Source organism: Oncorhynchus mykiss, chromosome 19 (assembly GCF_057628025.1).
Source record: "Oncorhynchus mykiss isolate SJ-2025 chromosome 19, ASM5762802v1, whole genome shotgun sequence".
In the NCBI taxonomy this organism is placed as follows: Eukaryota; Metazoa; Chordata; class Actinopteri; order Salmoniformes; family Salmonidae; genus Oncorhynchus; species Oncorhynchus mykiss.
The window spans coordinates 70,298,765-70,322,376 of record NC_143040.1 but is presented as its reverse complement, the minus strand read 5'-3'; the positions used below and the strand labels follow the sequence as shown (position 1 = coordinate 70,322,376).

The 23,612-nt window shown below is 41.3% G+C and overlaps 2 protein-coding genes and 1 long non-coding RNA gene across 10 annotated transcripts; all 3 read right to left on the bottom strand.

The window, feature by feature from the left end:
- Positions 1-636: 636 nt before the first annotated feature.
- Positions 637-10,199, bottom strand: LOC118941509 (uncharacterized). 2 transcript variants are annotated; one of them, XR_016489074.1, is made up of 3 exons: positions 4,125-6,076; positions 3,856-3,941; positions 637-1,861 (listed from the first exon to the last, which is right to left on the bottom strand). XR_016489074.1 is itself a non-coding variant. In XM_036955278.2 (3 exons), exon 1 carries the CDS (start codon positions 9,191-9,193, stop codon positions 6,410-6,412), a length of 2,784 nt encoding a protein of 927 aa, XP_036811173.2. In that variant the 5' UTR covers positions 9,194-10,199; the 3' UTR covers positions 637-1,861; positions 3,856-3,938; positions 4,125-6,409. The 2 variants fall into 2 exon arrangements, 1 of the variants encoding a protein (XP_036811173.2); XM_036955278.2 differs by having other exon boundaries at positions 3,856-3,938; positions 4,125-10,199.
- A 4,587-nt stretch (positions 10,200-14,786) lies between these two features.
- Positions 14,787-23,110, bottom strand: LOC149975311 (uncharacterized). Of its 7 annotated transcripts, none has more exons than XR_016489079.1 (4): positions 23,045-23,110; positions 17,693-17,752; positions 17,443-17,524; positions 14,787-16,011 (listed from the first exon to the last, which is right to left on the bottom strand). It is a non-coding gene; the product is annotated as an uncharacterized LOC149975311 (long non-coding RNA). The 7 variants fall into 7 exon arrangements; XR_016489075.1 differs by having other exon boundaries at positions 17,443-17,527; positions 17,693-17,901; positions 23,045-23,108; XR_016489077.1 differs by having other exon boundaries at positions 17,443-17,527; positions 23,045-23,107.
- Positions 19,621-22,926, bottom strand: LOC149975312 (uncharacterized). The gene has a single exon (XM_090211643.1). It carries the CDS (start codon positions 22,507-22,509, stop codon positions 19,741-19,743), a length of 2,769 nt encoding a protein of 922 aa, XP_090067769.1. The 5' UTR covers positions 22,510-22,926; the 3' UTR covers positions 19,621-19,740.
- Positions 23,111-23,612: the final 502 nt, after the last annotated feature.

Sequence of the window (23,612 nt, the reverse complement as noted above, 5' to 3'; positions counted from 1 at the left end):
ACCTACACACACCATGGCTGGGTTCAATTCATATTCAGCCCAACCCTGAGGGACCTACACACACCATGGCTGGGTTCAATTCATATTCAGCCCAACCCTGAGGGACCTACACACACCATGGCTGGGTTCAATTCAAATTCAGCCCAACCCTGAGGGACCTACACACACCATGGCTGGGTTCAATTCAAATTCAGCCCAACCCTGAGGGACCTACACACACCATGGCTGGGTTCAATTCATATTCAGCCCAACCCTGAGGGACCTACACACACCATGGCTGGGTTCAATTCAAATTCAGCCCAACCCTGAGGGACCTACACACACCATGGCTGGGTTTCATTGATCATAAACAAGAGCCTCTAATGCCCTGCACTAATGACTGTCCAGTGTAGCAGGCCTGTAAAACACACTTCACAACGGGGAATCTCCATTGAACATCATTTTTTTTAGGATTTATCTACATCTGAGAAACTGGCCCTAGGAGATCTCATTTGATTTAAACCGGAGAACCTGTTGCCAGACTAGAATTAACATAAAACTCAAACGATCGTGGTGTAACAAAGCAAAGTGACAAAACATACCCACTGATAGGCTAGATGAAATGTTTAAAGAGCCAATCACATAGGGTTTCCACTCTTAAGATGCACAAAAAAACTTTAATGAAGGGAATGTCATACATTATTTAATACAATCAGGGATTTCTTTTACATACAGCCGCGGCTTTTGTGGAGCGATGGGTAACGATGCTTCGAGGGGTGACTGTTGTTGATGTGTGCAGAGGGTCCCTGGTTCGCGCCCCGGGTATGGGCGAGGGGACGGTGTAAAGTTATGTTACATTGGTGCCTTGGAGGTAAGGGCTGGGGGTTGTTTCTGGACAAGGCCTTGTTATCAAATCAAATTTATTTATATAGCCCTTCGTACATCAGCTCATATCTCTTTCAGAAACCCAGCCTGTACAGAAACCCAGCCTAAAACCCCAAACAGCAAGCAATGTAGGTGTAGAAGCACGGTGGCTAGGAAAAACTCCCTAGAAAGGCCAGAACCTAGGAAGAAACCTAGAGAGGAACCAGGCTATGAGGGGTGGCCAGTCCTCTTCTGGCTGTGCCGGGTAGAGAGGAACCAGGCTATGAGGGGTGGCCAGTCCTCTTCTGGCTGTGCTGGATAGAGAGGAACCAGGCTATGAGGGGTGGCCAGTCCTCTTCTGGCTGTGCCGGGTAGAGATTATAACAGAACATGGCCAAGATGTTCAAATGTTCATAAATGACCAGCAGGGTCAAATAATAATAATCACAGTGGTTGTCGAGGGTGCAACAAGTCAGACACCTCAGGAGTAAATGTCAGTTATCCTTCTCCTGAAAGCGTGGTCCCTCTCCAAAGCCTTTTATATTGGCCAGGGTGTCGACATCTACATTCATCTCAGTGGACTGGTTACGACCTCAACTCTCCTTATAACCATCATCTAAATCAGGAGAACAAACCTGCATCCCTCCTAACAGATCACTCTATTTCCTGTGACCTCACAACCAGTCTCAGTAGTTAGTCCACTGGTGAGGAGAGAGTCTGATGAACATTGTGTTCCTCTTGAGTTCAAAGACGACCAGTCTGAGTAGAGTCTGATGAACATTGTGTTCCTCTTGAGTTCAAAGACGACCAGTCTGAGTAGAGTCTGTTGAACATTGTGTTCCTGTTCTGGTAAAAGTTCAGGTCAGTCCGTCCATGGAATGGAGTTGAAAAACAACCAGTCTGACAGGAAATCAACAAGGCTGAAGGTGTAACAGTGGTGTCCAACATCCTCAGGGCAGGTCCACATGTTGAGGAAGGAGTCAGACTTCATGTCCCTCTAGTTTGGCAAATAGAGGATCTGTGAATAAAATGAAGAGAGAAATAATGCAATCAACTTTCCGGAGGTGATTAAATATTATATATATATTTATTTGTACCTTTATTTAACTAGGCAAGTCATTTAAGAACAAATTCTTATTTTCAATGACGGCCTACCGGGGAACAGTGGGTTAACTGTGCAACCTTTTGGTTACTAGTCCAACACTCTAACCACTAGGCTACACTGCGTGATCAGTGCCAGTGTTAATCACAGTGATTAGCGCCAGTGTTAATCACAGTGTTTAGTGCCAGTGTTAATCACAGTGTTTAGTGCCAGTGTTAATCAGTGTTAATCACAGTGTTTAGTTCCAGTGTTAATCACAGTGTTTAGTTCCAGTGTTAAACACAGTGTTAATCAGTGTTAATCACAGTGTTTAGTTCCAGTGTAAATCAGTGTTGAGTTCCAGTGTAAATCACAGTGTTTAGTGCCAGTGTTAATCACATTGTTAATCATAGTGTTTAGCGCCAGTATTAATCACAGTGTTAATCAGTGTTAATCACAGTGTTTAGAGCCAGTGTTAATCACAGTGTTATCACAGTGTTTAGTGCCAGTGTTAATCACAGTGTTAATCACAGTGTTAATCAGTGTTAATCACAGTGTTTAGTGCCAGTGTTAATCACAGTGTTAATCAGTGTTAATCACAGTGTTTAGTTCCAGTGTAAATCACAGTGTTGAGTTCCAGTGTAAATCAGTGTTTAGTGCCAGTGTTAATCACAGTGTTAATCATAGTGTTTAGTGCCAGTGTTAATCACAGTGTTAATCAGTGTTAATCACAGTGTTTAGTTCCAGTGTTAATCACAGTGTTTAGTGCCAGAGTTAATCATAGTGTTTAGTGCAAGTGTTAATCACAGTGTTAATCACAGTGTTATCACAGTGTTTAATGCCAGTGTTGATCACAGTGTTTAGTGCCAGTGTTAATCACAGTGTTAATCAGTGTTAATCACAGTGTTTAGTGCCAGTGTTAATCAGTGTTAATCACAGTGTTTAGTGCCAGTGTTAATCACAGTGTTTAGTGCCAGTGTTAATCACAGTGTTTAGTGCCAGTGTTAATCACAGTGTTAATCACAGTGTTTAGTTCCAGTGTTAATCACAGTGTTAATCAGTGTTAATCACAGTGTTTAGTTCCAGTGTAAATCACAGTGTTTAGTGCCAGTGTTAATCACAGTGTTTAGTGCCAGTGTTAATCACAGTGTTTAGTGCCAGTGTTAATCACAGTGTTTAGTGCCAGTGTTAATCACAGTGTTTAGTGCCAGTGTTAATCACAGTGTTTAGTTCCAGTGTTAATCACAGTGTTTAGTTCCAGTGTTAATCACAGTGTTTAGTGCCAGTGTTAATCACAGTGTTTAGTGCCAGTGTTTAGTGCCAGTGTTAATCACAGTGTTTAGTGCCAGTGTTAATCACAGTGTTTAGTGCCAGTGTTTAGTGCCAGTGTTAATCACAGTGTTTAGTTCCAGTGTTAATCACAGTGTTTAGTGCCAGTGTTAATCACAGTGTTTAGTGCCAGTGTTAATCACAGTGTTTAGTTCCAGTGTTAATCACAGTGTTTAGTTCCAGTGTTAATCACAGTGTTTAGTTCCAGTGTTAATCACAGTGTTTAGTGCCAGTGTTAATCACAGTGTTTAATGCCAGTGTTAATCACAGTGTTTAGTCCCAGTGTTAATCACAGTGTTTAGTTCCAGTGTTAATCACAGTGATGTCCACTCCACATACAGTATAATAATTGGATAACGTTGACATCCCCAATAAGCTATTCTTCTAAGCCACAATGTTTGCGTTGAGGAAGGCAGCCCAATTCTGATAAATGTTCCAATAATTTACATTTTGACCAATCACATCAGATCTTTTTCAAAGCTGATTTAATTGGTCAAAAGACCAATTACTGAAGAAAAAAAAATCAGAATTGGTCTGCCTGTCAGCAAAATTGTACAAAAAAATTCAGATTCTTAAAAATAATATTTAGGGATTTAACACACCTTTAGGGATTTGGGGTTTTCACTTGTGTAGAGTTTAGTCCAACATGGGGGGGCTGATACGACCACACTGCTTTAGGGATACTCTGCTGGAAACACAAACACATGTATGAAGATATCAGACCAAGCAATTACAGCTAATTCACATTCCTTTAAGTGTTGACCTGAATGCTATTGGCACCAGTCAGATTCTATGAATTCTTAAAATGTTAATATAATTTACCCCCCCCCCCCCCCCCCCCACCCTCATAAAAAACAAATGACTTGCATACCTTTTCATCCAGAGGCTCACGTGTCACAACTAGCTACGGATTCTGATTCATACGCGGTGTCTGGAGAAGGGGAGACTTGTGCACTGAGACGAGTTGACTGAGTGAGAGGGTCACTCACAAAACAGAGGACAAAAACAGAACAACTATTCCGATCGAACTGCAGTTCCTCACAATAAAATGACAGCTCTAAGAATGTCAGAGGAAGTATCCTTTAAAAAATAAAAATAAATACATAAAAATAATCTTAGTTTACGGTAAAATAACTCCCTGTTCAAAAAAGGAACATATTGGTAACAGTAAGACAGGTCTGGATACAGTCTCTAAATCTTTCCACAAAAAAAGGAACATGTGGGTAACAGTAAGGCAGGTCTGGATGCAGTCTCTAAATCTTTCCACAAAAAAAGGAACATATTGGTAAGAGTAAGGCAGGTCTGGATACAGTCTCTAAATCTTTCCACAAAAAAAGGAACATATTGGTAAGAGTAAGACAGGTCTGGATACAGTCTCTAAATCTTTCCACAAAAAAAGGAACATATTGGTAACAGTAAGGCAGGTCTGGATACAGTCTCTAAATCTTTCCACAAAAAAAGGAACAAAAAAAACAAAATAGCCCACTGATAAAAACAAAAAAATATGATCCATCATAGTAGGTTATTTCACTAATGCTACTACTACATACTCTTAGAAAATAAAACATCTTTGTCTTTTTATTTCTAACTAAAAAAGGATCAGAGGTTCTTCTATAGAGGCTTGTATTTGTAGTGGAGTTCGTTTCGTCAATGAATACGTCGTAAAATAGTTAAGAAAACAAAAAAAAAGTCTAGCAATAATCCTGCTGTGTTCAGTCTCTACAGCAAGACCAGACATCAAGAGTTAAACAGGAAGGAAGGCCAAGGGAATCTGCACAAATCCACCATTCAAAGACTAAACCCTTAATACAAATACATTGTCTCCCTATTTTCACCTAATCCTAAAAAGACTAGTGCTACTCCTTCTTGTGTACCAATTTCTGAATTGGTCCAAGAAACGCTAGCGTAGCCCTCCATTAAACATTTAGCTACAGTATATACCTAATGAATACACATTTCCGTTAGGCTCGTTGACTGTGTTCTAGGGTGACTAATAGAGTGGAAGTCTACGGACTTCAGGGAGACCTAAAACTAACACTAGGAAACCTTTCACATTCCAAGTGTGATCCAAAGATCAATGTAGCATACAGTCATTTGAAAACACACGTTTTTAAACTGTGAAACTATTGGGATAAAGGCAGCCCAATATATGAAGGTAGAGTTAAGTCATAGCATGACTTTGCTTTACCTATATGAAAGTCTGTGTGTATTAAGCAGGTAGGCCTACTTCAGGACAGAAAGAAAAGACTTTAAAACACAATGTCCTCCCTTCAGCTGAGACAGAAGCCAACCAGCACAAATAGTCAGAGTGATGCTGAGTAGCTGGAGCTGGTTGACAATCTGGTCATTGATTTGTCATTGTAATGTGTGTATCAGTCAGTTTCTGTTTTTCCACAGTTAGGCTCCATCCTGTCCAGACTGAAGCTCCATCCTGTCCAGACTGAAGCTCCATCCTGTCCAGACTGAAGCTCCATCCTGTCCAGACTGAAGCTCCATCCTGTCCAGACTAAAACTCCATCCTGTCCAGACTGATTCTGGGTGTTTCTCTCTACCACACAAGTGATCAACAAGTGTTCTTAGTTTTGGCAAAACTCTTGTTGTCTCTGCTTTCTGCAGTGATTTTAAACAGTTTTTTTGTAATTAGTCCAGAGCCATTCCCAGGTACGAGTCGTCTTCTTGAACTGAGGGACTTTATGACTTAGCCTTTTGCAGATTTTCAATAGCCCCCTGATCTGTATCCAGCAAGGATTTGTTAGCATTTCTTCTCAGAACCAGTCTCGACTACAAAGCATTCTGAAACGTCGGTAAGAATCCACCTCGTGCTGCACTTCATCACATATAACAATATCAATCTTTTTCTCATTTTTTTTTTCAGGCAAATGAGAAACTGGCGTTTCACAGCGAGCAGATCAGACTTTTCTTTCCATCTTGTATCTCCCCCCCCCCCTGAGATCTCAGTCAGGAAGTAAAGGAATTGCTTTTCTTTTCCCTGGCAGATCCATCTCATCTCAATGAGGTTCTACTTGTCTGACAACTTTCTTTTCCTGTATAGGCTATAAACATGTATTTATCCTCATTAAATCCCTTTTTTCCCCTGGTTACTTCTGTCAAGTCTATGGTATTTTGTCTCGAGTGATTCTGCATTGGACCATCTGGTTATATCTGTGAAGTTGGCTCGGTTTTACTTCCGAAAGGACCACTTTCTGCAGCTGGTAGTGGTGCCTGTGGAAGGCTGAACACATTTCCAGGCAGGATATTACTGGGTGTTGATTCATGCCATGATCCATCTTCGATCAAATGCTCTTCAGATGTTCTGACGGTATCTTGGTCTTTGCAGAAATAAACCAGTTTGACCTCAGAGTGAAGATCTGACTCCTCCTCCTCCTCCTCCTTTATGCAGATCTCAGCAGGTCCATTATCCCGGTCAAGCATCGCTGCTTCATCAGTGGAGACTGTTTCAGCTGTCTCCACAGAGATAGTGTCTTTACCATGATGAGGATAAACCAGCCTTGCGTTTTTTTCCATATTTTTTTCAGGAAAATAATCTGAAAGCACATTTGTTTTTGCTTGGCTTTTAAGCACACTCGGTATTGTGAACACCTCTTTTGAGATTTCTCTTTTTCTCACGAGCTCAGATTTGTGTTTCTGAACCAATCGTTTCACTTTACAGCAAATATGCAGTGGAAATAGTCTCTGATTTTGCAAACTAAGATCAAAATTGTATTTTAGAATATCAATGAGAATGCACCCACTTCTTTTTTTTTGACGATAGGATTTTATCCCTGCATATTTATGCACCTCAAATATTACACCGTTTGTCAGTAAATTAAATTCCAGTTTCTGTTTAGATGGTTTGGATGTGACATCAAGGTCCAGACCTATTTCCTCACAGAGTGGGTAGCACGCTTTGGCTTTCACCATATTTTTGGTGTGAGACGTCACATTTGATTGGTCCAAGTTGGTAACGACAATTTGCTTTGTTTCGTCAGTACAAAGTGCAAGGTCAGTCTCATCAGAGATTCTCTCTATTTTGACAAGACGAGGTTCTATTTGTACTACTTCAGAGAAATGGCCTCCCTCGGTCTCCTTGGTTACTAACATGTCCATGTCTTTCTTCTTGCTCATTAAATTCAATCTCCTCCTTTTTGATACTTCTTTCATTTGGTATTTTGGCTCAAGTGATGCTGTAGTGACCTTCTGGCTAGTGGACATCTCCGCAGGGTTCTTTCGTTTGAGTGACTTCTTTAAGAAAGCTTCATTTTCAAGTCCCAATCTCCATGTACCTTTTTTACCCATCTTGCGCTGTAAAACTGCTCTTAACTTTCTCATAATATCTTTGGCCAGCTCAGTTTTCCCACTTTTTAAATCCAAATCAAAATTACGCTCGAGAACCTCACACACAACCTGCTTCCGATTTCCACACACTTGTGAGGCAAAATCAGCCAATTCAAACATTACATCTCTGGTCAATAGATGCAAGTCAAGTTTCTTATTTTTCCCATATTTTGATTTCACAACAAGGTCAAGTCCTTTTCCCTTACAGATTGGGTAGAGTTCCCTCAATGCTTCTTCTACAGTGGGCATCATGAAGGATGTTATATCTGTCTGAGTTGGGAAGGTTTCCGTCTGGACATGTTGAGGACGGACGATGCCCATATAAGGCTCATACCTTGTGCAGGTATCATTACGTCCATTTTCAGGGCCAAGGATTGCCGTCTCATCAGCACACCGTGTCACATCTGTCTCAGTGGAGAAGCTCTCAGTCGTCACATGCAGAGGAGAGATCAGGCCCACAACAGGCTCCTCCTTTATGCAAACGTCAAAAGGTGTAGGATTTGACAAGCTGTTTTGCAAATACAACTGTGCCCATTTAAAGGAGTATTTCAAAACTGTAACTGTCTTTGGATCAGGAAGGTCAAAGACTTCTGTTAACCACTCAGGTGTTCTCTTAGAATGCATCTTCAGCATTTCTTTTAATTTCTTTTCTACCCTGAATGAAAAGTCATATTGTTGTTCATTTTGTACACCAAGAACAAAGTTGTAATCTAGAATATCAAAGATAACATGAGGGCGAGATCTATTAATGATTCTAGCATATTCTGACACCTCAAGCATTACACCAACTGTCAGTAAATGCAAATTCAGTTTCTGTTTCGCTCCAGATCCAACATTGAAATCTACACCGATCTCCTTGCACTTGACGTATGGATCTTTCCAATATCTCCCAAACTTTCTTAGGTTGGGTCTTGAGTAACTGCCACGACACTGACGTATCCATTTATCCTCTAACGTTTTCCGGCATTGTAGTCGTTGACTTAAATTGGCTTTGTAGTCTTCCTCTTCATCAGAGGGAAAGTTCAATGGCTCACAATATTCTGGAAGAATAGGTCTAGTAGATACAGCTAAATGACAGTCGTTTTCTGTAGCAGGTGAGGTTAGCACAGAATGAATGGCAGTACTAGAGCTTGGGATATTAACATTGTCAGAGGGCAATTTATTATTGGTCTGTGTTTGCCTAGAAACCTGTGAAGTTGGGTTGATTTGAGCTTCAAAATAACCACTGAAAGTGGATGCATGTCCTGTCAGAATATCACTGGACGGTGCTAAATGCCATGACTGTTCCTTGATTGAATTCCCTTCAGATGTGCCGATGGTATCTTGATCTTTACAGAAATAAACCAGTTTGACAGCCCTGTTCTCCCCATCACTTGCTCCGGTCATTTCAGGAAAAAGACGTAAAATCTGCCCGTGGCTTGTTGTTTGGGGACTGATGGGAGGTACATGTGTATGCTCTTTCAGTAAACCCACATGGTAACCTGTTTCTGTGTTTTCTGACAATGTTGAATTTGGGTAATCTATCCAGGCATTAATCGAATCAGACCAAATTCCTGTATGGGATATCTCCCTCTCATCTTCCTCTAGTTTAACGTCAACATCCATTTTGCACCAATGTCTCTACAAAGACAAAGTAATCAAAAACACCCCGATGACATTCCTCTCCACATGAACTAGACAGATAATGTAATTTCCACTATATAAATTACCTAGCCAAATGCCTACATCGTATTTGGAGATGTAGCTATCTAACCATGAGAAACACTCTTCGCGCCACTTCGATACAGTTACGACCGGAAGTTACTTTTTCGTAGCAGATTAGTACAAAGTATTACGCAACGGGTTATGAGAATCAATGTAGCAGGTTAGGACAATTTGGTTACGGTTATGAAAAGTAATTAGGGATGGCAAAACTGCCCTCCTAACCTGCTATTAAAATAATTTCGGGTCGTAGCTCTTATCAAAATGGCGAGTAAAATAACTAGGTTAGTTGTCCGTAACCTGCTAACTAACGCTTTACCTTTACAGGTGATGGGTAACTGCAAATCCCTTGGCCTTCATTCTATTTAGATAAATGTTGAACAATATTTCCAAAAACGTCGTATACTAGCTAGTACACTGAAAACGGAGCAGTACGCACCGGAGTGGAATATTTTACGGAAGCGTTTTGAAGTCGACGTCTGAGGGTTGTGGCTCCAGGAAGTACAGGCGGAAGTGATGTCATATTCCTTATTCTTTCGCCATGCGATTTGGTCTTGGCTAGAAAGGAGTACAGCTATGGACAGAAGTTGATATTTATATTTATTTTATCAAACAAATTGAAGTACTTGTTTCTCTCCAAATGGGTATAGAATACAACCTTTTAGTTTCAAGTAAGGGCTTTTTACACTATTAGAATGCACGTTCACGTCATTGTGTGTGCTGGTACAGGCTGCTGCACCTACAATTGAGTGAATTATGATATGAACAAGCAGCGTTGACATTGACATTTTAGTCACTCTGCAGACACTCTTATCCAGAGCGATATACAGGAACAATTAGGATTAAGTGCCTTGCTCAAATGTACCTTGGCAGATGTGTTACCTAGTCGGCTAGGGGATTCGGTTACTGGCCCAACGCTCTTAACCTCTAAGCTACCTGCATTACCAAGGGGTTCACATTTTTCCAAATAGGGTCCCCTGCATTTTCTAGTATCAATTTGGGGTCATTTGCAGAAAAAGTTTAGGGACCCCTGACATAGCAGGAAGGCCGGTTAATGACCAGACACGCAGGGCATTAGCCTGGTGGCCACTACTTTTTATGTCAAGTGCATTTCACCATGTCTCAACAGACTTTACAGACCAAATTATTTGTAAAATATTATTGAATTATAATAACGAATAAATAAAAACAAGACACAACAAAGGTCATGGAACAAAGTTCAAAGATGACCAGTCTGGCAGGAAATAAAATGGCATGTGTCGAATACAACAGGTGTAGTAGACCTCACAGTGAAATGTTGAATACAACAGGTGTAGTAGACCTCACAGTGAAATGCTGAATACAACAGGTGTAGTAGACCTTACAGTGAAATGCTGAATACAAGAGGTGTAGTAGACCTGACAGTGAAATGCTGAATACAACAGGTGTAGTAGACCTCACAGTGAAATGCTGAATACAACAGGTGTAGTAGACCTGACAGTGAAATGCTGAATACAACAGGTGTAGTAGACCTTACAGTGAAATGCTGAATACAACAGGTGCAGTAGACCTTACAGTGAAATGCTGAATACAACAGGTGTAGTAGCCCTTACAGTGAAATGCTGAATACAACAGGTGTAGTAGACCTTACAGTGAAATGCTGAATACAACAGGTGTAGTAGACCTCACAGTGAAATGCTGAATACAACAGGTGTAGTAGACCTGACAGTGAAATGCTGAATACAACAGGTGTAGTAGACCTTACAGTGAAATGCTGAATACAACAGGTGCAGTAGACCTTACAGTGAAATGCTGAATACAACAGGTGCAGTAGACCTTACAGTGAAATGCTGAATACAACAGGTGTAGTAGCCCTTACAGTGAAATGCTGAATACAACAGGTGTAGTAGACCTTACAGTGAAATGCTGAATACAACAGGTGCAGTAGACCTTACAGTGAAATGCTGAATACAACAGGTGCAGTAAACCTTACAGTGAAATGCTGAATACAACAGGTGTAGTAGCCCTTACAGTGAAATGCTGAATACAACAGGTGTAGTAGACCTTACAGTGAAATGCTGAATACAACAGGTGTAGTAGCCCTTACAGTGAAATGCTGAATACAACAGGTGTAGTAGACCTTACAGTGAAATGCTGAATACAACAGGTGCAGTAGACCTTACAGTGAAATGCTGAATACAACAGGTGTAGTAGCCCTTACAGTGAAATGCTGAATACAACAGGTGTAGTAGACCTTACAGTGAAATGCTGAATACAACAGGTGTAGTAGACCTTACAGTGAAATGCTGAATACAACAGGTGTAGTAGACCTTACAGTGAAACACTTATTTTAGTAAAAAATTAGTGTTAAAGTTAAAAAAAATAAAAAATAAAAAGTAATAGCAGCAGTAAAATAACAATAGCGAGACTATATACAGGGGGTACTGGTACAGAGTCAATGTGGAGGCTATATACAGGGGGTACCGGTACAGAGTCAATGTGGAGGCTATATACAGGGGGTACTGGTACAGAGTCAATGTGGAGGCTATACACAGGGGGTACCGGTACAGAGTCAATGTGGAGGCTATATACAGGGGGTACCGGTACAGAGTCAATGTGGAGGCTATATACAGGGGGTACTGGTATAGAGTCAATGTGGAGGCTATATACAGGGGGTACCGGTACAGAGTCAATGTGGAGGCTATATACAGGGGGTACCGGTATAGAGTCAATGTGGAGGCTATATACAGGGGGTACCGGTACAGAGTCAATGTGGAGGCTATGTACAGAGGGTACCGGTACAGAGTCAATGTGGAGGCTATATACAGGGGGTACCGGTACAGAGTCAATGTGGAGGCTATATACAGGGGGTACCGGTACAGAGTCAATGTGGAGGCTATATACAGGGGGTACTGGTATAGAGTCAATGTGGAGGCTATATACAGGGGGTACCGGTACAGAGTCAATGTGGAGGCTATATACAGGGGGTACCGGTATAGAGTCAATGTGGAGGCTATATACAGGGGGTACCGGTACAGAGTCAATGTGGAGGCTATGTACAGAGGGTACCGGTACAGAGTCAATGTGGAGGCTATATACAGGGTATTACGGTACAGAGTCAATGTGGAGGCTATATACAGGGGGTACCGGTACAGAGTCAATGTGGAGGCTATATACAGGGGGTACCGGTACAGAGTCAATGTGGAGGCTATATACAGGGGGTACCGGTACAGAGTCAATGTGGAGGCTATATACAGGGGGTACCGGTACAGAGTCAATGTGGAGGCTATATACAGGGGGTACCGGTACAGAGTCAATGTGGAGGCTATATACAGGGGGTACCGGTACAGAGTCAATGTGGAGGCTATATACAGGGGGTACCGGTACAGAGTCAATGTGGAGGCTATATACAGGGGGTATCAGTACAGAGTCAATGTGGAGGCTATATACAGGGGGTACCGGTATAGAGTCAATGTGGAGGCTATATACAGGGGGTACCGGTACAATGTGGAGACTATATACAGGGGGTACTGGTATAGAGTCAATGTGGAGGCTATATACAGGGGGTACCGGTGCAGAGTCAATGTGGAGGCTATATACAGGGGGTACCGGTGCAGAGTCAATGTGGAGGCTATATACAGGGGGTACCGGTACCGGCTCAGGACCTCAGACTTGGGAGAAGGTTCACCATCCAACAGGACAACGACCCTAAGCACACAGACAAGACAACACAAGAGTGGCTTCGGGACAAGTCTCTGAAAGTCCTTGAGTGGCCCAGCCAGAGCCTGGACCTGAACCCAATCGAACATCGTTGGAGAGACCTGAAAATACAGTGGAGCAAGTTAGTATTTAGTCAGCCACCAATGGTGTTATTTTCCACCATCATTTGCAAATAAAATTCATTAAAAATCCTACAAAGTGATTTTCTGGATTTTTCTTTTCTCATTTTGTCTGTCATAGTTGAAGTGTTCCTATGATGAAAATTACAGGCCTCTCATCTTTTTAAGTGGGAGAACTTGCACAATACAGTTCTCTGGTTAGACCCATAAATGTTTGTCGTGCACGAGCACACACGCTAGGGGTCTTCATGGGTCTAAGAAAGTTGGACCTGTTACGAAACGGACCTGGGGCTTTCCCACGCGGACCAGATATGTTTAAAATATAGGAGACCTGTTCCGAACGGACCTGGGGCTTTCCCACGCGGACCAGATATGTTTAAAATATAGGAGACCTGTTCCGAACAGACCTGGGGCTTTCCCACGCGGACCAGATATGTTTAAAATATAGGAGACCTGTTCCGAACGGACCTGGGGCTTTCCCACGCGGACCAGATATGTTTAAAATATAGGAGACCTGTTCCGAACGGACCTGGGGCTTTCCCACGCGGACCAGATATGTTTAAAATATAGGAGACCTGTTCCGAACGGACCTGGGGCTTTCCCACGCGGACCAGATATGTTTAAAATATAGGAGACCTGTTCTGAACGGACCTGGGGCTTTCCCACGCGGACCAGATATGTTTAAAATATAGGAGACCTGTTCCGAACGGACCTGAGGACAACTTTTTTTTAAAGCTACTTCATTAACCGGAGATAATAAAGGGCGCGAGAGAGAGGTTCTAGCAGGCCCCTTTGACGGCATCAAACGAGGAGAAGCTAGTTAAGCTAGATAACGTTAGCTAGTTAGGCTAATTAAGGCTGCAGAGCATGTGCTTTCAAATCCTACAGATAACAATCACTCCATTCAGAATATCAAGTAGCACTTGGTCGTTGTAGACTAACTTTTAATGACATAATTTTAATTCCATCTTCCATTTATTAGATATCTCCTAACTTTTAGTATGTTTATTTTACATCAACAAGGAGCGTCAGGAACACATCTACAGTGGCTTCAGAAAGGATTCAGACCCCTTGATTTTGTTACGTTACAGCCTAATTCTAAAATGGATTCAATAGTATTTTTCCATCATCAATCTAAACAAAATACCCCATAATGACAGAGCAAAAACACATTTTTAGAAATCTTAGAAATATCACATTTACATAAGTATGGCTGGGTTCAATTCATATTCAGCCCAACCCTGAGGGACCTACACACACCATGGCTGGGTTCAATTCAAATTCAGCCCAACCCTGAGGGACCTACACACACACCATGGCTGGGTTCAATTCAAATTCAGCCCAACCCCTGAGGGACCTACACACACCATGGCTGGGTTTCATTGATCATAAACAAGAGCCTCTAATGCCCTGCACTAATGACTGTCCAGTGTAGCAGGCCTGTAAAACACACTTCACAACGGGGAATCTCCATTGAACATCATTTTTTTTAGGATTTATCTACATCTGAGAAACTGGCCCTAGGAGATCTCATTTGATTTAAACCGGAGAACCTGTTGCCAGACTAGAATTAACATAAAACTCAAACGATCGTGGTGTAACAAAGCAAAGTGACAAAACATACCCACTGATAGGCTAGATGAAATGTTTAAAGAGCCAATCACATAGGGTTTCCACTCTTAAGATGCACAAAAAAACTTTAATGAAGGGAATGTCATACATTATTTAATACAATCAGGGATTTCTTTTACATACAGCCGCGGCTTTTGTGGAGCGATGGGTAACGATGCTTCGAGGGGTGACTGTTGTTGATGTGTGCAGAGGGTCCCTGGTTCGCGCCCCGGGTATGGGCGAGGGGACAGTGTAAAGTTATGTTACATTGGTGCCTTGGAGGTAAGGGCTGGGGGTTGTTTCTGGACAAGGCCTTGTTATCAAATCAAATTTATTTATATAGCCCTTCGTACATCAGCTCATATCTCTTTCAGAAACCCAGCCTGTACAGAAACCCAGCCTAAAACCCCAAACAGCAAGCAATGTAGGTGTAGAAGCACGGTGGCTAGGAAAAACTCCCTAGAAAGGCCAGAACCTAGGAAGAAACCTAGAGAGGAACCAGGCTATGAGGGGTGGCCAGTCCTCTTCTGGCTGTGCTGGGTAGAGAGGAACCAGGCTATGAGGGGTGGCCAGTCCTCTTCTGGCTGTGCCGGGTAGAGAGGAACCAGGCTATGAGGGGTGGCCAGTCCTCTTCTGGCTGTGCCGGGTAGAGATTATAACAGAACATGGCCAAGATGTTCAAATGTTCATAAATTACCAGCAGGGTCAAATAATAATAATCACAGTGGTTGTCGAGGGTGCAACAAGTCAGACACCTCAGGAGTAAATGTCAGTTATCCTTCTCCTGAAAGCGTGGTCCCTCTCCAAAGCCTTTTATATTGGCCAGGGTGTCGACATCTACATTCATCTCAGTGGACTGGTTACGACCTGAACTCTCCTTATAACCATCATCTAAATCAGGATTACAATGCTGCATCCCTCCTAACAGATCACTCTATTTCCTGTGACCTCACAACCAGTCTCAGTAGTCAGTCCACTGGTGAGGAGAGAGTCTGATGAACATTGTGTTCCTCTTGAGTTCAAAGACGACCAGTCTGAGTAGAGTCTGATGAACATTGTGTTCCTCTTGAGTTCAAAGACGACCAGTCTGAGTAGAGTCTGTTGAACATTGTGTTCCTGTTCTGGTAAAATTTCAGGTCAGTCCGTCCGTGGAATGGAGTTGAAAAACAACCAGTCTGACAGGAAATCAACAAGGCTGAAGGTGTAACAGTGGTGTCCAACATCCTCAGGGCAGGTCCACATGTTGAGGAAGGAGTCAGACTTCATGTCCCTCTAGTTTGGCAAATAGAGGATCTGTGAATAAAATGAAGAGAGAAATGATGCAATCAACTTTCTGGAGGTGGTTAAATATTATATATATATTTATTTTTACCTTTATTTAACTAGGCAAGTCAGTTAAGAACAAATTCTTATTTTCAATGACGGCCTACCGGGGAACAGTGGGTTAACTGCCTTGTTCAGGGGACAGAACGACAGATTTTGTACCTTGTCAGCTCGGGGATTTGAACTTGCAACCTTTCGGTTACTAGTCCAACACTCAAACCACTAGGCTACACTGTGTGATTAGTGCCAGTGTTAATCACAATGTTTAGTGCCAGTGTTAATCACAGTGTTTAGTGCCAGTGTTAATCAGTGTTAATCACAGTGTTGAGTTCCAGTGTAAATCACAGTGTTTAGTGCCAGTGTTAATCACATTGTTAATCATAGTGTTTAGCGCCAGTGTTAATCACAGTGTTAATCAGTGTTAATCACAGTGTTTAGTGCCAGTGTTAATCACAGTGTTAATCACAGTGTTATCACAGTGTTTAGTGCCAGTGTTAATCAGTGTTAATCACAGTGTTAATCAGTGTTAATCACAGTGTTTAGTGCCAGTGTTAATCACAGTGTTAATCAGTGTTAATCACAGTGTTAATCAGTGTTAATCACAGTGTTTAGTTCCAGTGTAAATCACAGTGTTGAGTTCCAGTGTAAATCAGTGTTTAGTGCCAGTGTTAATCACAGTGTTAATCATAGTGTTTAGTGCCAGTGTTAATCACAGTGTTAATCAGTGTTAATCACAGTGTTTAGTTCCAGTGTTAATCACAGTGTTTAGTGCCAGAGTTAATCATAGTGTTTAGTGCCAGTGTTAATCACAGTGTTAATCACAGTGTTATCACAGTGTTTAATGCCAGTGTTAATCACAGTGTTAATCAGTGTTAATCACAGTGTTTAGTGCCAGTGTTAATCAGTGTTAATCAGTGTTTAGTGCCAGTGTTAATCACAGTGTTTAGTGCCAGTGTTAATCACAGTGTTTAGTGCCAGTGTTAATCACAGTGTTTAGTGCCAGTGTTAATCACAGTGTTTAATGCCAGTGTTAATCACAGTGTTTAGTGCCAGTGTTTAGTGCCAGTGTTAATCACAGTGTTTAGTTCCAGTGTTAATCACAGTGATGTCCACTCCACATTCAGTATAATAATTGGATAACGTTGACATCCCCAATAAGCTATTCTTCTAAGCCACAATGTTTGCGTTGAGGAAGGCAGCCCAATTCTGATAAATGTTCCAATGTTCCATTAATTTACATTTTGACCAATCACATCAGATCTTTTTCAAAGCTGATTTGATTGGTCAAAAGACCAATTACTGAAGAAAACAAATTCAGAATTGGGCTGCATGTTTCAAGGCAGCAAAATTTTACAAAAAAAATGCAGATTCTTAAATATAATATTTAGGGATTTAACAGACCTTTAGGGATTTGGGGTTTTCACTTGTGTAGAGTTTAGTCCAACATGGGGGGCTGATACGACCACGCTGCTTTAGGGATACTCTGCTGGAAACACAAACACATGTGTGATATCAGACCAAGCAATTACAGCTAATTCACATTCCTTTAAGTGTTGACCTGAATGCTATTGGCACCAGTCAGATTCTATGAATTCTTAAAATGTTAATATAATTTACCCCCCCCCTCATAAAAAACAAATGACTTGCATACCTTTTCATCCAGAGGCTCACGTGTCACAACTAGCTACGGATTCTGATTCATACGCGGTGTCTGGAGAAGGGGAGACTTGTGCACTGAGACGAGTTGACTGAGTGAGAGGGTCACTCACAAAACAGAGGACAAAAACAGAACAACTATTCCGATCGAACTGCAGTTCCTCACAATAAAATGACAGCTCTAAGAATGTCAGAGGAAGTATCCTTTAAAAAATAAAAATAAATACATAAAAATAATCTTAGTTCACGGTAGAATAACTCCCTGTTCAAAAAATGAACATATTGGTAAGAGTAAGGCAGGTCTGGATACAGTCTCTAAATCTTTCCACAAAAAAATGAACATATTGGTAACAGTAAGACAGGTCTGGATACAGTCTCTAAATCTTTCCACAAAAAAAGGAACAAAAAAAACAAAATAGCCCACTGATAAAAAATAAAAAATATGATCCATCATAGTAGGTTATTTCACTAATGCTACTACTACATACTCTTAGAAAATAAAACATCTTTGTCTTTTTATTTCTAACAAAAAAAGGATCAGAGGTTCTTCTATAGAGGCTTGTATTTGTAGTGGAGTTCGTTTCGTCAATGAATACGTCGTAAAATAGTTAAGAAAACAAAAAAAAGTCTAGCAATAATCCTGCTGTGTTCAGTCTCTACAGCAAGACCAGACATCAAGAGTTAAACAGGAAGGAAGGCCAAGGGAATCTGCACAAATCCACCATTCAAAGACTAAACCCTTAATACAAATACATTGTCTCCCTATTTTCACTTAATCCTAAAAATACTAGTGCTACTCCTTCTTGTGTACCAATTTCTGAATTGGTCCAAGAAACGCTTGCGTAGCCCTCCATTAAACATTTAGCTACAGTATATCCCTAATGAATACACATTTCCGTTAGGCTCGTTGACTGTGTTCTAGGGTGACTAATAGAGTGGAAGTCTACGGACTTCAGGGAGACCTAAAACTAACACTAGGAAACCTTTCACATTCCAAGTGTGATCCAAAGATCAATGTAGCATACAGTCATTTGAAAACACACGTTTTTAAACTGTGAAACTATTGGGATAAAGGCAGCCCAATATATGAAGGTAGAGTTAAGTCATAGCATGACTTTGCTTTACCTATATGAAAGTCTGTGTGTATTAAGCAGGTAGGCCTACTTCAGGACAGAAAGAAAAGACTTTAAAACACAATGTCCTCCCTTCAGCTGAGACAGAAGCCAACCAGCACAAATAGTCAGAGTGATGCTGAGTAGCTGGAGCTGGTTGCCAATCTGGTCATTGATTTGTCATTGTAATGTGTGTATCAGTCAGTTTCTGTTTTTCCACAGTTAGGCTCCATCCTGTCCAGACTGAAACTCCATCCTGTCCAGACTGAAGCTCCATCCTGTCCAGACTGAAACTCCATCCTGTCCAGACTGATTCTGGGTGTTTCTCTCTACCACACAAGTGATCAACAAGTGTTCTTAGTTTTGGCAAAACTCTTGTTGTCTCTGCTTTCTGCAGTGATTTTAAACAGTTTTTTTGTAATTAGTCCAGAGCCATTCCCAGGTACGAGTCGTCTTCTTGAACTGAGGGACTTTATGACTTAGCCTTTTGCAGATTTTCAATAGCCCCCTGATCTGTATCCAGCAAGGATTTGTTAGCATTTCTTCTCAGAACCAGTCTCGACTACAAAGCATTTTGAACCTTCGGTAAGAATCCACCTCGTGTTGCACTTCATCACATATAACAATATCAATCTTTTTCTCATTTTTTTTTTCAGGCAAATGAGAAACTGGCGTTTCACAGCGAGCAGATCAGACTTTTGCTCCCATCTTGTATCTTCCCCCCCTGAGATCTCAGTCAGGAAGTAAAGTAAAGTAAAGTTTTCCCTGGCAGATCCATCTCATCTCAATGAGGTTCTACTTGTCTGACAACTTTCTTTTCCTTCTTGGCTATAAACATGTATTTATCCTCATTAAATCCCTTTTTCCCCCTGGTTACTTCTGTCAAGTCTATGGTATTTTGTCTCGAGTGATTCTGCATTGGACCGTCTGGTTATATCTGTGAAGTTGGCTCGGTTTTACTTCCGAAAGGACCACTTTCTGCAGCTGGTAGTGGTGCCTGTGGAAGGCTGAACACATTTCCAGGCAGAATATTACTGGGTGTTGATTCATGCCATGATCCATCTTCGATCAAATGCTCTTCAGATGTTCTGACGGTATCTTGGTCTTTGCAGAAATAAACCAGTTTGACCTCAGAGTGAAGATCTGACTCCTCCTCCTCCTTTATGCAGATCTCAGCAGGTCCATTATCCCGGTCAAGCATCGCTGCTTCATCAGTGGAGACTGTTTCAGCTGTCTCCACAGAGATAGTGTCTTTACCATGATGAGGATAAACCAGCCTTGCGTTTTGTTCCATATTTTTATCTGAAAGCACATTTGTTTTTGCTTGGCTTTTAATCACACTTGGTATTATGAACACCTCTTTTGAGATTTCTCTTTTTCTCATGAGCTCAGATTTGTGTTTCTGAACCATTCGTTTCACTTTACAGCAAATATGCAGTGGAAATAGATTACGTCTCTGATTTTGCAAACTAAGATCAAAATTGTATTTTAGAATATCAACGAGAATGTACCCACTTTTTTTTTTTTGACGATTGGATTTTATCCCTGCATATTTATGCACCTCAAATATTACACCGTTTGTCAGTAAATTCAATTCCAGTTTCTTTTTAGATGGTTTGGATGTGACATCAAGGTCCAGACCTATTTCCTCACAGAGTGGGTAGCACGCTTTGGCTTTCACCATATTTTTGGTGTGAGACGTCACATTTGATTGGTCCAAGTTGGTAACGACAATTTGCTTTGTTTCGTCAGTACAAAGTGCCAGGTCAGTCTCATCAGAGATTCTCTCTATTTTGACAAGACGAGGTTCTATTTGTACTACTTCAGAGAAATGGCCTCCCTCGGTCTCCTTGGTTACTAACATGTCTTTCTTCTTGCTCATTAAATTCAATCTCCTCCTTTTTGATACTTCATTCATTTGGTATTTTGGCTCAAGTGATGCTGTAGTGACCTTCTGGTTAGTGGACATCTCCGCAGGGTTCTTTCGTTTACGTGACTTCTTTAAGAAAGCTTCATTTTCAAGTTCCAATCTCCATATACCGTGTTTACCCGTCTTGCGCTGTAAAACTGCTTTTAACCTTCCCATAATATCTTCGGCCAGCTCAGTTTTCCCACTTTTTAAATCCAAATCAAAATTATGCTCGAGAACCTCACACACAACCTGCTTCCAATTTCCACACACTTGTGAGGCAAAATCAGCCAATTCAAACATTACATCTCTGGTCAATAGATGCAAGTCAAGTTTCTTATTTTTCCCATATTTTGATTTCACAACAAGGTCAAGTCCTTTTCCCTTGCAGATTGGGTAGAGTTCCCTCAATGCTTCTTCTACAGTGGGCATCATGAAGGATTGATCCATTGTTATATCTGTCTGAGTTGGGAAGGTTTCCGCCTGGACATGTTGAGGACGGACGATGCCCATATAAGGCCTTGTGCAGGTATCATTACGTCCATTTTCAGGGCCAAGGATTGCCGTTTCATCAGCACACTGTGTCACATCTGTCTCAGTGGAGAAGCTCTCAGTCGTCACATGCAGAGGAGAGATCAGGCCCACAACAGGCTCCTCCTTTATGCAAACGTCAAAAGGTGTAGGATTTGACAAGCTGTTTTGCAAATACAACTGTGCCCATTTAAGGGAGTATTCCAAAACTGTAACTGTCTTTGGATCAGGAAGGTCAAAGACTTCTGTTAACCACTCAGGTGTTCTCTTAGAACGAATCTTCAGCATTTCTTTTAATTTATTTTCTACCCTGTTAGAAAAGTCATATTGTTGTTCATTTTGTACACCAAGAACAAAGTTGTAATCTAGAATATCAAAGATAACATGAGGGCGAGATCTATTAATGTTTCTAGCATATTCTGACACCTCAAGCATTACACCAACTGTCAGTAAATGCAAATTCAGTTTCTGTTTCGCTCCAGATCCAACATTGAAATCTACACCGATCTCCTTGCACTTGACGTATGGATCTTTCCAATATCTCCCAAACTTTCTTAGGTTGGGTCTTGAGTAACTGCCACGACACTGACGTATCCATTTATCCTCTAACGTTTTCCGGCATTGTTGTCTTGGACTTAAATTGGCATTGTAGTCTTCCTCTTCATCAGAGGGAAAGTTCAATGGCTCACAATATTCTGGAAGAATAGGTCTAGTAGATACAGCTAAATGACAGTCGCTTTCTGTAGCAGGTGAGGTTAGCACAGAATGAATGGCAGTACTAGGGCTTGGGATATTAACATTGTCAGAGGGCAATTTATTATTGGTCTGTGTTTGGCTAGAAACCTGTGAAGTTGGGTTGATTTGAGCTTCAAAATAACCACTGAAAGTGGATGCATGTCCTGTCAGAATATCACTGGACGGCGCTAAATGCCATGACTGTTCTTTGATTGAATTCCCTTCAGATGTGCCGATGGTATCTTGATCTTTACAGAAATAAACCAGTTTGACAGCCCTGTTCTCCCCATCACTTGCTCCGGTCATTTCAGGAAAAAGACGTAAAATCTGCCCGTGGCTTGTTGTTTGGGGACTGATGGGAGGTACATGTGTATGCTCTTTCAGTAAACCCACATGGTAACCTGTTTCTGTGTTTTCTGACAATGTTGAATTTGGGTAATCTATCCAGGCATTAATCGAATCAGACCAAATTCCTGTATGGGATATCTCCCTCTCATCTTCCTCTAGTTTAACGTCAACATCCATTTTGCACCAATGTCTCTACAAAGACAAAGTAATCAAAAACACCCCGATGACATTCCTCTCCACATGAACTAGACAGATAATGTAATTTCCACTATATAAATTACCTAGCCAAATGCCTACATCGTATTTGGAGATGTAGCTATCTAACCATGAGAAACACTCTTCGCGCCACTTCGATACAGTTACGACCGGAAGTTACTTTTTCGTAGCAGATTAGTACAAAGTATTACGCAACGGGTTATGAGAATCAATGTAGCAGGTTAGGACAATTTGGTTACGGTTATGAAAAGTAATTAGGGATGGCAAAACTGCCCTCCTAACCTGCTATTAAAATAATTTCGGGTCGTAGCTCTTATCAAAATGGCGAGTAAAATAACTAGGTTAGTTGTCCGTAACCTGCTAACTAACGCTTTACCTTTACAGGTGATGGGTAACTGCAAATCCCTTGGCCTTCATTCTATTTAGATAAATGTTGAACAATATTTCCAAAAACGTCGTATACTAGCTAGTACACTGAAAACGGAGCAGTACGCACCGGAGTGGAATATTTTACGGAAGCGTTTTGAAGTCGACGTCTGAGGGTTGTGGCTCCAGGAAGTACAGGCGGAAGTGATGTCATTTTCCTTATTCTTTCGCCATGCGATTCGCTCTTGGCTAGAAAGGAGTACAGCTATGGACAGAAGTTGATATTTATATTTATTTTATCAAACAAATTGAAGTACTTGTTTCTCTCCAAATGGGTATAGAATACAACCTTTTAGTTTCAAGTAAGTGCTTTTTACACGATTAGAATGCACGTTCACGTCATTGTGTGTGCTGGTACAGGCTGCTGCACCTACAATTGAGTGAATTATAATATGAACAAGCAGCGTTGACATTGACATTTTAGTCACTCTGCAGACACTCTTATCCAGAGCGATATACAGGAACAATTAGGATTAAGTGCCTTGCTCAAATGTACCTTGGCAGATGTGTTACCTAGTCGGCTAGGGGATTCGGTTACTGGCCCAACGCTCTTAACCTCTAAGCTACCTGCATTACCAAGGGGTTCACAAGGGGTTCACATTTTTCCAAATAGGGTCCCCTGCATTTTCTAGTATCAA